Here is a 14,663-nt window from a genome sequence, read left to right on the forward strand (position 1 = left end):
TGATGATCCCTGGGCAAATTAAAAGCAGCAAACAATTCACTACTATATGTATTTCCAAGGGACACAGCCAGTTTTCAGAATCTGCAATGTCCACCCCAACTGCATGATGGAACGCAGCTGAGACTGCCCATGTTGTAAAAGGGACATGTCATTCTGAATTATGTCAATCGCAAATGACAAAATGTTATAAAGTGTATATATTCTGTTGGACAGAGTGTTCATGCTATTATCAACAACAACTAAAGCCTTTTCCATATTTTCCTTATTTATCTACCTTAAACGTGCAGCCGCTTCCATTTGAGAAAGCTTCCAGATCTTCTTGTTTACAGCATACAGGAATAATTTAGAGCGGGGGTTTCTCGGACCTAGCAATTAATCCTGCAAGTCTACTTCCTCTGATCGGAGACTAAGATGTTCTTGAACTGCAGCTAAGGTGTTAGTGCGTAACCATTGTTTGCTTCATTTTCCCACACTGTATGGAGTAACTATACCAGAGTATTGAACAAGACATAGCAAGGGTTTGGCCGGCTAATCTTGAAACCCCCTGCAGAATTAACAAGTCGTACCTGACGTCCATTTGTGTCCAAAGGCCACAAAAACCACCCGCCAAGACTTGAAAGTGTGGAATTAAAGGTACCATTCTGTACCCAAGCATTCAGTTCCTCTTCATTGACATTTAAGTATTTTTGCCAATTAGTGAATTTTGTTGGTGTGGCTATACTAGGCGCATTCATCTCTACTATTTTTGCTAATCCTAAAAAGGATATATGTTGAACAGTGTCATTTAAAAATATAATTTGTAAAGGTATTTAAGGCATGCTCTAAACAAAGCTGCCCTACCTTGAATTTGCCAGTCTTGGTTCTCCATATACTTTTCATATCAATTCTTCCAGTGTTCATAACCTTTAATAGCAAGCGGGGAAACAAAGGAATCTGAATAGATTATTTGGTGTTGGTTAACACATTTTTCTTCATCTTAGAATATGGTAATTTAAAATAATATGTCTGCATTTGTAGTGTTATACCCAGAAAAATATGCAAATTTATCTACATATGTTTTGGGGCTCCCCTTAGGTGGAGTTGAGCAATGTTCCCACTGTGTGTAATTAACTACTGCTCTAACTATGTTAGCTTGGTGCAGAAAGTAGTGTCTCCCAATGAGAACAACAGAACATTTCCCCATAATTCGCGGTGTTCATATACGCATCTTCTCTTTCAAGTACAGTGTAATCCTGCAGTTCAGACAGCATTGAATCAATTGTTTTAACATCTCAGTATTTGAAAACACCACCAGGTGTAATTACATCAGTAATTGAAAACCTAAATACATGAGGGATTTGGATAACCTCAGTAGGACCATATATATCAAATGGTACTTTATCCCAAACAATCATGCCAGGAATTGGTTCTCCTGAAATGTTCACAAGGGACAAGTCTCTTTGGACCTTATGTGAGGAAAGACATGGCGTTAAAACTTCATCCACTGGTTCAAGAGCAGAGCGTTCAGGAAGGAATTGACCATTTATCAGGAGAGAGAAAACAGTCACAAACCCAATCCGAGGAGGCATTTGTAGCATTGTTGTACATGCTGATATATTCAGAACCGTTGCTTTTTCTTCTTTTGAAGAGGCATATCCTGTTGGGTAGTGAAAGGGGACCAGAAACTACCCAAGGGACCTCGGAGTGTACTGTGGAGGATCAGCCACGTGGTGCAATTTGATGTTGTCAATGGAGACGAGCCTATTCCCTTTGGAATCTGGCAGCTGTGATAGAATGACAGTTCTTGTGCCTTGAATTCCCAGGTCTGGAACCGGTGCTCTGTAAGAATTCCCGTCTTCAGCCTTCTCACGAACAAGATCCCCAACTTTAGGAATACAGTCTGTAGATGTTGTTGGTAAATCCCTTATTCCTAAAGTGGTGGCACTGGTGGATGAACTGTCATCACAAAATTGTTGAAGCTCCTGTAAGACAGTGAGATGTTCATTTATGTCAAATGGTGTGTCCCAAAGAGGACTTGATAAGGAGTGCATTCCACCCCCCCCCCCCTCTCCCCCCCCCCCCCCCCCCAAGGACCGTCTTGGCATACTATTCATTGCTCTCTGGACCCCATATAGGTAATGAAGCCAACTGCGGCCTGAACCTAATACTCTTGCTGTTAAGGAATGCTTTATGTCACAATTTCTCCTCTCCACAACAGAATTGCCCTCCAGATTATATGGGGAAGAGTAATGGAGTTCAACACCCATTGTCGTCATGGTGTCCCTGAAAGCCCTAGAGGCAAAAGCAGGGCCCTGGTCTGAGTGGAATACTGCAACCACATATGTACCAATAAAGACCAGCAAGTCTTTAATAACAGTCCGGAATACACCTTCCCTCATCACTGTGCTCACAGCTGCGCAGGCGGCTGAGTATTGATGTTTTGTACCTACAGCTGGTTCAATCAATCAGTTTTTATAAAGCGCAACTACTCACCCATGAGGGTCTCAAGGAGCTGGTGGTGGGTCTGGGTCTCACTCGAAGAGCCATGTCTTGAGGTTCTTCCTGAAGATGTTGAGTGATGGGCTTTGCCTGATGTGCGTGGTTGTGCTGAACAATCAGTGTAAATGACAGTTTTGTATCTGACAAGTGGCAAGATGTTAGTAGGTGTGGGGTACTCATGTTCGTATTGGAGAAATTCTTGTGTTTGAAGTTTTGGGTCAAAGATGTAGTCCACATCAGTAGCAGTCAGGGAGCTTGCCCATTTAATCCAATGTGGATGTGATGCTCTAGTGTTAGGAACGCTTACTTTGGTGACAGCCTCTAAGGCCTACGGGATAGCGACAGTAGTGCATTTACCTTGGACAAGTGGCCTTTTCTTAATCCCACCATACATGGTTGCGGTACATCACAGGTGCCTGCGCCAAAGCCCAGTCAACAGCATAGGCTTAGTTATTGCACCCGGAACAAGATCTGAGAAAGAAGGCAAAGTGATATCTTCCCCATGTGAGAGCTTGCAGACGTACTAGGGTGGCCAGTCTTTTTCTGCCAATAGGATATCACAATTATGTTCTTCCCCAAAAATTACACTAATAGTATACTCTGTCTTCCTCAATTTAGATATTTAAATCATAAACCTTGTCAGGTGGGAGGACGTACCCATCTGCAGTCTCACCTACAAGAAAGTCGTTAGTTGCCATCACATCCAGATGATCTTTTAGACACTGGTGACAAAATGTGACCTCTGCTGCACTATCTGAGTCGCTGCCCACGTTTTGTTCCTCAAAAATTTCCTCAGCGTTGCTGACAAGTTTAATTGTATTTGCAGCCACCTTCCTCTTTTCATTTGGGGCTTCTGTTGGGTACATTTGTCCTCAATCTTGTCTGAGGACTGCTGTGAGTCATTTCTCGATTCAAGTGTGTTGCTCTGACCGGCCTGCTCTCTCACTCCATTTTTCCAACGAGTCCTGGAAGGAACGAGTGGGATGTGTATCAGTATACCTGTTAGAAGTCTTTAAAGTTTCTCTTCTCTTGCCTCTCTGAGCTTTCTGGATGCAGATAGTTTGTTCTCTGACTTCTTCTGTCTTTATATTGTTTTAGTTTATCCCAGCTTTTTTAAAACCCTCTTGTAATTGTTTAGTATCGTCCTTAGGAGTGGTACTCTGAATTTCCAGTTTTTTCAGCTTGACTCCCAAACTATCTAGTCCCATACTAGTATAGGCGTTGGAAATAATTTTTGGTAGTTGACGCTCCTCTTCCAACTGTAGAATCATCCGAAGCCGCTGGCGTATGGCCAGCGCTACAGCATCCCAACGCTACTGCTTCCCCTTTAATGTTACTGAGTATTATTAAGGAGACTGTCGAAGTTGTGCATCATTTTCATCCCCAAATCCAGGGCTGGAACAGCCCGTGTTCATTTTGAATTTGTTTTAACACTTCTGGTAAGATGGCAAGTGTCTGGTTACCATGCGTGGTAGTGTAAATTGCAGCAAAGACTGTACCCCATTTGGTCCAATCATCCACTGAGAGAACCATTCCGAATGGCAAGCACATTGTAAGAAATCTGTTTATCTTGGGTTCCCATATGGGGAAACACTGCTTCCAGCTGGTTAGTTTTTTGTTCTATCCAGATCGGAATCTTCTCACGTTCCGAGGGCACCTTTCCCATGATAGAATGTACTGTTTGTGTGTCTTCTTCAGGAAAGGTGACCCAGGAATTAAATGTTTCTGTTTGGTAAGCTTCCTGAGCTTCCATGATAGATAAACGTGACATCCCACTCTCCCCCAAGCTGTTAAGCCATGGGATACTAGATGTTGTGTTACTGTGTGTCTGACATCTGTGGTGTTAGCCTTGCTGAATAATTGGTACATAGAAGCATCACCAGATGGGGAAAATCGTTTTTAATGTTCAAACTTGACCCACCTAGAGCCCATATAGATGCTCCCTATTCAGTTGAGGAGAATTACACCTAAGACCACGGATGCCTCCGTATAATGGTACTTAGGGTACCATCTGTGTGTGAGACAGAGATACTCAGTATATCTGTAAATTAGTGCCAAAACACCTTAGTTGGTGGGGACATGTCATAGTTGAACTCTAGCTCCTTAGCGAGGCTGCTAGTTTAAGGGCAGCAGCACTTTTGTTTGTATGCAACTGAGTCACTCCTACAACAAGTTGCCACTGTCGGCACAACTCTCCCAGCTCACAAGCAGTACCTCACCAAAACTCAGACAGTAAAGGTGATTTCTGGCAGCCTTATGCATGGACTCTAGATGTGACTTCTGAGGGGAATCGTGGTGGAACAGAAGTTACCCTTTTCTCTCATTAGCAATAAGTCCTATACACACACAAGCAATAAAGGAGATGCAGGAAAGTTTTCAATACATTTATTGAAAAGACTGCAATCTAAGGTATAATGTGTGAATTGCAATCATTAGGATAATGAGCAATAATGAAAGCAAAATTGTGAAGATGAGAGTTGTGAATATCAAAAAACCCGCCATATTGTAATAAACATAAGATATGAAATTCCTCACCAAGAAAGACTAATCTCTACCCTAACGAGAGCTAGGTGTGATAAACCCTAATCTGCCTGTACCATGTTCATGAGATACGCCCCCCAGCCCTCGTTACTTTGGAATGAGGTCTCTAGGTCAGACTCCGTGGAGACACAAAGGCTGAGTTCTGCAGCATAGATGGCATCTGGAAGGAACCCCACTAATGACCTTGTCTTTGTGAGGTGTATTTATACTGATCATGTAAGATCACTGACACAGGTGTGTACCTAACCAACTGATTATGTACAAAATTGTTTCAACAGTTACATAAATAATGTCTAACAAGTGTGTACTATGTTGCTGTCAAACATAAGAAAGAATTGGACATGATGAAAATACCTGCATACATCACTGACAAAGACGCTGATAATAACACCTTCTGAGAATGGCACTGATAATGAAAAGCAAAACATTTCTTATAAAATGTACACAATTGGCAAATGCTAAAAGAAATAATGAAATAAAGAGGGTAAAACAGAGCATGCTAAGTGGGTAAACGTTTACTGTGTAAAAAGGGCAATAGGCCTGCAAGCCGATGGCTAAGCTGTCTCCTGTGCCCATTGGGGAACTAATGTAGATTCACCACAGGGGTACCATTACACTTGGAGACATGCACCCTGCCCTTGGGATGAATGGCCTACCAAAGGGATGACTTATGTCTTAGTGCAGTGACCAGCTTTGGTGGTGAAAGGGTACATGCACCATTTCACGCAGGCTACAATGGCAGGCCTGCAGACACAGTTTGCATGGCCTCCCATGGGTGGCACAATGCATGCCATATACTAGGGACTAACATAGGTGCACCAATATGCCAATTATGAGCGTAAATAGTTAAAGAGCAACCAAATTTAGGGGAGAGAGCACTTGTCCTGCTTAGCAGGATCCCAGCACACCACATTCCAAGACATACTAACACCAGGCAAAAAAAATGGCGGGGTACTACAACCAGAACCCAGCTTACCACACTAAGTGGCCAGGGTATGCCCAGACGTGTGTCCCTTGCTCGCTGCACGACTGGATTCAAGCTAGCCTGGCTGATGAGGGGTGATACCCGAAACCGGTCCCAGGATGCTTGTTTCTAGTCCAGGGAGGACCTGTCTTGGCAATTCGGGCTGGACGGTTCTCATGGGGATCAGGGTCAAGACTGATTTGCATATGGCTTGTCCCAAACTGCGGTGACGTGGCGAGGAAAATAATAATGGATTAAACCCTAATCTGTGACTGGGGGGGTGAGTGTTTGAAAAGTTTTAACATTCTGTCCATCATTTTATTTTGTGATGTTGCTCTCTGCTATCTCCACCTTCATGCTTGGAGATTTAGTTCTGCCACCTGAGCAGCTTTGACTTTCCTCCAGAGGTGGTCAATGTGATCTTGGGAGCCTGATGTCCTTCAATAAAATCTTTATACGTCCGTTGTTGGGACAAATTTGTGGTTTGGTGAGGCACATCCCTCCTGATCAAGTTATCCGATGTTTTATCCGTTTGACTCCAGCATTTATTCCTTTCTTCTACCTCTGTTGTGCCGAAGTGGGATTTTAACCTAAGCCTCACATATTTCATATGCACTCCATTTGAGCTGCTGCACAGTTGTCCTTTGCGGGTTTTCATCCTCAAGACAGTGTTCTTAATTGCCATAACATGCGCATGGCGGGAGAGAATGCTCTGTGTATCAACCCACTGTATACCACCTTCTTCCCAGACAAACCGGATCTGCAAACTCTGGCACCTTTTCTGCCACACATAATGACACGATTCCTCAGCAGTCAAATCATCACATTACCAGCATTCTTTGCTCTGCCTTGCCCCTCTAAGGAGGAGGAGAGTCTCCATCACCTAGACCCCAAAAGAGTGCTGCACTTTTAGACTGAGCGTACAAGAGAATACAGGTGAGAAAATGCCTCTTGTTGTGTGGTCACTCCCAAAGTCTTGGACTGCTGCTGCTAGTTTTTTCGACCCAGAGTGCACTGAGGCCTGCTATCCAGACATTAGTGCCTGTACCCTGACTTGAATGTATGTATGTATGTTGAATTGGCTTATACCCAGATGGCATTAGTTACTTTACTTCTAAGTCCTTAGCATATGGTAGCCAGGGCTAGTAAGTTAAAGGGTCATTCCAGGGACTGCAGCACCGGTTGTACCACCATGTGTATGACAAAGGTAAAACATGAATTCTAGTCTGCCACTGCAAACTGGAAGGGCAGGTTTAAAACTGCTACAGTGACTTTGCCGTTTAAAGTAATGGCAAAGTAAAGACCTCTCTTTATATTTATATAAAGCGAGGTCTAAGGCAGGATGCTATGCTTTAAGAAGTGGAACATACTCCAACAGTAATAACACACAATTTTTGTTTTTACTGTGGATAAGGCAGGTAGTCCTATTACTGAGTGTATATGTAAGGAAATGATTCTTTTGTATGATCACCCCAAGTTTTTCAACAGATGCTGCTGTTCTTATTTTTATTTTATTTTTTTAACTCAGAGTGCACTGAGCCTCAAGGAAGAAGCTGCCTTTGAAACGCAAATGGTGAACACTTGAGAGAGGGGCTGCTCTGTTGTTTAGGTAGACAGGCTGGCACCTGGGAAGCAGATTGGAAACCAGTTACTGGTTTTTCAGGGGCATGCAGTTCCCTTGGTAGCCACACATCTGGGTTGGGCTAGGGAGCTCTGTATGTCAAGCAAAGGGTTCTGCCATATTGTAGGTGGGCAGAATGGAAAGTTCTGGGATAGCCATATGCTACACTTCGTAGGAAAGAGAAACCTGCTAGCTCATCAGCTACTGACCATGTCTCTACCCTAGTGGCATTTAGCTTGTGTGGCAGCAGTTGAGTTTTTGACCTCCCTACAGACGTCTGATGTCATTTTGGCAGCCAGGCGTCCCTCAATCAAGACAGCATAAGCCTGCTGTTGGGACAAATTTGTGACTTGGTGTGCGTCCAAAAATGTTTATTCCATTTCTGTACCTTTGTCTGAAGTTTTGATGTTTGGTCTCATTAGCCCGGCAAGGCTTTGCTTTGGGCACAGACTATGTTTCAGCCCTACCTTTGTTCTTGCTGTTGCCAGATCAGCTCTTCTTGCTTGTCACCTTTTGTGACTTGGTTTCTAAAAGGACTACAACACATGTCCCCTCCAAAACCCTTCATCATGCCCAGTGGGACTTGAATATAGTCTTGACTTTCCTGATTTGCTCGCCCTTTGAGCTTATGCACAATGTATCCTCAAACTTCATTCTCCGACTCATCCCAAACATCATTCTACTACTACTGTCATCTCTAAAATAACACTTTCCTGACTCTTTCCTCCTCTATCCATCCTTGGCTCACCTAAACCTAATTTTTCTACTATGATCTTGCAAATAACCCTTTCTAAATTCTTCCCTCATGTGTCCCTCTTATGACTCACCCCAAACATTACTTTACTGTGATATCCTTAATTCCTTTCTAGACTCTACCAAATTCCATCTCTTCTCTTACTCATCCCAAATCTCATCTTACTACTATAATCTCCCAAATAACACCGTATAGATTCTTTCCTCCTCTATCCCTCCATTCTATTCAATCCAACTAACAGACTCACATCTCCATTACTCAAACTAACTCATATTTCCCTATACTAATCCACCACTAATCCTTTTTGGGTTCTGCAGTAGCATGCTACTCACCGAAAAGTGATTAAAGGCCTCCTCAAGAGTAGTAAGTACTATATAAATACAAATACAACTGTCCTCTGTGCCTTTTGACCATTAAAACAGCAATTGAAGGCAATCTATGTGCACCCTCCTTACACAACTTTGTTCTCAGAAAACTAGTTTTGAGTACACGTGTCTCTTTAGTGATGACACCTTTTTACGTCGATCAGACCATCACACTGCCTACCTTCTTTATTTTGCCTCACCCTTCCAAAGAGGAGGAGAGATTCCACCGCCTGGACCGCAAAGGGCACTATTGTTCTACATTGATTGTATCAAAGAGTTCCTCGTGGACAATTAACTCTTCAATAGGTTTGTTGGGTGAAGAAAGGAAAGGCCATGCAATAACTGACCATCTCAAGATGGATTGTGCTCTACATTAAAATCAGCTATACACTGACTTTGTAGATATAAACACATATCTGGCCTGCTTAGGATGAAGTGGTAAAATCTACATCTGCTGTTTAGGGATTGACTCATGAAATTGGTGCCAAACATGCACTTCTGGGAGATATAGACCTGGAGCAAATAAAATATATTTTACGAGTTTAGTATTACAAGCATTTGTGGGTGGGCTAAGCGATCTAACTAGAAAATGTAGACATCTGCAGCAAGCACCAAGACTGATGATGATTCATCCATTTGAAATAGTATGTTTTGAATTTCTGAAGCGTACATCAGAAATGTTCCATTTGACTTTATAAGCATGTTGTTATTGTTGAGTAATCAGAGTATTCTATTGATAAATGAGAATTTCAACCGCCCAGTCATTACTCTGCAAATTAATTTTAAAGCACTATAAGGGATTATCCACTTCATCTATAACTCATACTTGTCACTGGTTAAACATTTGCACCCACTGCCACTATCCATGTTTATTGTGGAAAAGATCCGAAACTATGTTAAAGTATATGTTCTGTTATCTGTTTACCCATAGCTTAAAACAGATGGAGCAGGAAGACATAGACCTGCAGGCAGAAGAGCAGCGGGCAAATACCAAGATAAAAGCAATTAACGTTCAGAAGGCAAAGCTTGCTGTTGAACTCATGCAGCTAATAAAGGTAAACCTTGTATAATTTTTGCATTGTTCTAATTACTATTCATTTATCTATGGTTTCAACAGTGAGAAACTATTTTTGTCTGAAGATAAATGGTAGAGTAAGAAAACAAAACAAACAAAAGTGTGGTTGCATTACCAGGAAGGCCAGGATTTGAATGTTCACCTTGGTTAGGTGTACAATTTACAGAGTCGTGAAGAGGCTCAGAAATTTTATTTACTTCATTGATTGTAATTAGGGCTAGTTATAAACATGGCTTAACATACTTTTTTCACCACTTGTCTGTTTTTTTCATGTGTGTTTTGAGATGTCTTTCATTTGTACACATGCTTTAGCATGCCTATTATGCATTTAACTCTGAATTGATATTTAAATCTGCCTTTGCTTTTTGTTGCACTTGTATCTCTATATGGCTATTCTGTTTGCATTTGACATTCCAGTTTTACATTGACCTCTTTGTTCCTTTTTTAACATGCTTTGCGAAACTAGCGTTATGTGCATTTCACTAGGGCTTATTTCATATGCTTCCGAAATTACTTTTTATATTTTATTCATGTTTTAGCCAGGCAGAAAAGAAAGGGTGACTCCACTACTCCCTAGAAGCTTGTCGGGTATAAATCCAAGCATATGCATTAAAGAACAAGTTAATTACCTCCAGTAACTCCTTATCTGGTAGAGACTCTGTCTAGCCACAAATTCCTTATCTTACAATTATCCCCAGTCATAAAGGATCTGGAAATTCTTCGTGAGCAGTACCACTGTGTGCATTGTCCACACTGGAAGTGACGTGCACAGTGCCCATATAGGCGCAACCCGAACATGCTAACATCAATTTATTTTTGCTGATTTTCACGCATCAGTGCGAAGCAACGAAGAACACTGACCACTGGTGTGGAAAATTAGGTCCCTAAAAAAGAAAAAACCCTGTACCTAGAAATCCATTCTCAGATTGGGGATGATAGGTGGGTCAGTAAGGAATCTGCGGCTAAATAGTCTCTACCAAATAAGGAGTTACCGAATGTAACTTGTTTATTTGATAGAGACTTATAGCAGCACATCACCTTAGAAAAGATACTCAAGCAATACCTCCCCGGAGGTGGGTCTGCGGACCAATTTCATACGAGGAAGACCTGCAGGACCAAACGGGCAAAGTGCTCAACCAGATGGACCTGACTGTCCAGACAGGAATGAGAGGTGAACGTGGCAGAGAGGCCCTAGTTGCTGCCTTGAGATATCCAGGACCAAAACTCTACGTGCTAACGCAGTAGTCGCAGCCTTGACTCTGTTGGAATAAGTACTTAGGCCCTCAGGGGTTGCTTTTTGGTCTATTCTTAGCAGATTGTACTGAAGGGAACGATCAACCGAGAGATGGTCCACTTCTGTACGGCCTTACAAATCTTCGCTTCAACATACCCCTCGAGGAGCTGGTCATCCACCTGGAACTCTTTTGTTCAGTCATGGTAGAACAACAGTGCTCTTTTTGGGTCCAAATGGGGGAGTCGCTCCTCTTCTTTAGAGGGGTGTGGCAGAGTGAAAAAAGTAGGCAGGATGATGGACTGGCCTACATGAAAGAGAATAACGACTTTCGGTAGAAAGGAAGCTCTAGTTCGTAGAACCACCTTGTCTTTGTAGATTTTCAGGTATGGAGGGTTGTTGACAAAGCCTGAAGCTCACTTAACCTCCAATTAGATATATTTGCCAACTGTAACGTCGTTTTGATGGTAAGGATCCTAAGAGAACAGTTGTGCAAGGGCTTAAAGGGAGCGTGCATCAGGAATGTCGGGACTAGATTAAGGTCCAGCTGAAGCATGATAAAGGGAGATCGAGGAAACATGTTGCAAACCTTTCAAGTACCTATGTACAATAAGGAATTCGAAAAGGTATGGATGGTCAGACAACCACAGAAAAGTAGATGTAGCAGAAAAGTAGCCCTTTCAGGTTCCAAGAGCAGAGCCCTGCGAGGCAAGAAAAATAATAAAAAGTAGAACCGCAGAAAGGGGGTCAACCTGTTTGTCTGCACACCATGCCACCAACTTGCCCCAACGTCAGGCGTATAACATTTTGGTGGAGGGGCACCTGGCTGCCAGAATAACACTGTAGACTTTGGGCGGAAGGTTGAAATCTGTCAACTGTTGCCACTCAGTCTCCATGCAAGAAGTCGGAGCGTTGACCATCTCGGCATGAAGAACCCTCCCCTACAGAAGATCTTCCAGAAGGGTCAGCCTGTTTGACGGACAGATGACCATGTTCTCCAGCTTGGAATACAAACTGTCCAAGCCCAGTCCGGAGCCACAAGGATGACTTGGGCCGGTCACTCCCCATCTTCTTGAGAAATCTGTGCAGGAGTGGTATAGGTGGACAAGGATGACTTGGGCCGGTCACTCCCCATCTTCTTGAGAAATCTGTGCAGGAGAGGTAACAGGAGGCCTGAGCTCCACCCCAGAGGAAAAGAGTCTCCAATTGAGAGCTGGTTTGGAAACTCCAGCGTGTAGAAGTGCTTACATTGTGCGTTCTCAGCAGTGGTGAACAGATCTAACCAAGGCTCTTCCCACTGCTGAAGGAGTCCTTGCGTCACCTCCAGGTGGAGACACCATTTGTGATCCTCTAGGCATCTTCTGCTGAATTTGTCCTGGGGTTCAGAGGGCCTGTTAGCTGTTAAACCACCAGGGATATACCCTGATGTTCTTCCATGCCCACAGCTGAAGAGCCACTTGACAAAGGGTCCACAACTGCACCCCACCCTGTTTGTTACATCATGGCAGTGGTGTCCATGAACACCTGCATTAGTCTTCCTTTGATGAAGGGTAGAAAGGCTTTCAATGCCAGTCGGATAGCTTGAGCTCCAAGTGGTTGATGCGGAGTCCAGATTCCACTGGAGACCAAATTCTTCTGATCTCCACCTGTCACAGATAGCTGCCCCATCCCAGGAGTGACGCACTTGTCACTACTATCAGATCTGGTTGGGGAAGGGAGAGGGATCTGCCTCTGACTCAGTCGCAGTTCGTTAACCACCAATGCAGATCTTTCGCAGTTCCCTCTGTGATCTGGACCCTGTCAGAGAGATTCCCCTGATTCTGCGCCTACTGGAACTTCAGGTCCCACTGACATGTCACCAGCAGGATGCAGAAGGCCATGAGGCCCAGCAGCCTCAGACATTCTCGCCAAAATCCCGGATAGAGGCTGAAGCATCAGTATCATAGCCTGAATATCCTGGACTCACCGCTCGGGGGGGGGGGAGTGGGGTGAGGGATAAGCCTAAAACTGCACTGTGTCCAGAACAGTGCTAAACAAAGGGAGCATTGGAGTGGCTTTGGTACGCTTATTGTCAACCCCAGCGAATCAAGGAGGTCCGCCTTAATCTGGAGGTGGGAGACAGCAGCTTGGGGAGAACTCACCTTCAACAGCCAGTGGTCGATCTAGGGGAAGACTAAAACAGATGCAGATGAGCTGCAACCTCTGCCATCACCTTGGTGAACACCCCAGGGCGCTAGTAAGGTCAAAGGGGAGCACAGTGAACTGAAAGTGTTTGTGGCCTACTGTGAACCACAAGTATCATTTGTGGGCAGCAGGACGGGGATATGAAAATAAACATCTTGCACGTCCAACGCTGCCACCCATTGATAGGCCCCTGGCCCACCCAGTGGCTTTAGTAAAGTGTTTTTTGCCCCTCTGGGACCCCAGCACCAGAGTTACAGGATCAGGGTGTCCCTAACATGGACCCTTTTCTTTTTTTTTTCAGGGACTCAGCTGAAGCCAAGTGCCAAGATGGTTGCCAACACCTCCTGGGTAAAGTGTTGGCAGCCAATCAGAGCTCTGTAGATCTCTGCACAAGCTAGTTATCATTCACAAAGTTGTTTGGGAGGAACCGCGTCCCTAGATAGACACATTTGGTTTTCCTTTAATTTCTCTGAAGCCGCTAAATGGATTTACTCCAAATAACAAAAAGCATTACCTGCTGACCAAAAGCTAACTTTCTGCCAAATTTGGTTCAGCGGTTCAGGCTGTAGTCTTGTTCAAAACTCCTATTGGAATTAACATGGGAAACACACCTTTTTTGACCCCCCCCCCCCCTTCCCAAACACACACACTCACTTCCCCCCCTTTTCCTCGGTCCTCACTTGACGGATCACCCTGAAACTTTCAATGCGAGAATCACCGAAACATTTCTTTTGGAAATATTTGGGAAGATTCGCCAAACCGTGCCAAAGATATAGGCAGGTCAAAACATGCTTTTTCTCTGGAACGTGGTCCTAACTATAGCTACCTCCTGGCGACCGCCAGTATGTTTATATATAAAAAAAAAAAATAGCTATACTTTTCATTAAAGCCCTGTGGAGGTGGCAGTCCCTGGGGTGACAATAAGCCCAGGAGGGGTGCCCTGTGTGCACCCTTATTTGTTTTTTCTTTAACATGCCCCCGGGACCTGGCGCACCCGGGGGCTTTAAAAAACAAGCCTTTTTTCTTTATTTATTTTTATTTTGCCGATTTCCTGTGACGCAAAAGTTATTGGCAAAACATAAAACACTCTTTGTCTGTGGAAAAAAATAGTCCTAACTATAACTACTATATATATATATATATATATATATATATATATATATATATATATATATATATATAATTTGTAGTTATAGTTAGGTTTGCTTCTCCCTAGAAAGAGTGTTTTTTTGGTTTGCTGATAATTGGACCCCATTTGACAAATCTTTCTAAAAAAAAAAAAAAAGGTTAAGCCATCTCCGCTCATTCCTGGAAAGTTTTGGGGTGAGCTGTCTAGCGGGGCCGAGATAAAAAGGGGGGGCTCCCAAAACACAAAATGCCCACACATTTTCCATAGACGTCTTTACTATAAGCTGCTGAACGGAATTACACCAAATTCATCCTAGGAAGT

At 43.4% G+C, this 14,663-nt stretch overlaps 1 protein-coding gene across 1 annotated transcript in view; it reads left to right on the top strand.

Annotated features, from left to right (window-relative positions):
* SMC5 (structural maintenance of chromosomes 5) overlaps positions 1-14,663 on the top strand; it is a 647,363-nt gene that overhangs the window by 308,408 nt on the left and 324,292 nt on the right. Inside the window, exon 16 of the mRNA XM_069228845.1 lies at positions 9,655-9,778. Coding sequence (XP_069084946.1) covers positions 9,655-9,778 — 124 coding nt within the window. The remainder of the gene's footprint in view (positions 1-9,654; positions 9,779-14,663) is intronic.

Source organism: Pleurodeles waltl, chromosome 1_1, assembly GCF_031143425.1.
Source record: "Pleurodeles waltl isolate 20211129_DDA chromosome 1_1, aPleWal1.hap1.20221129, whole genome shotgun sequence".
In the NCBI taxonomy this organism is placed as follows: Eukaryota; Metazoa; Chordata; class Amphibia; order Caudata; family Salamandridae; genus Pleurodeles; species Pleurodeles waltl.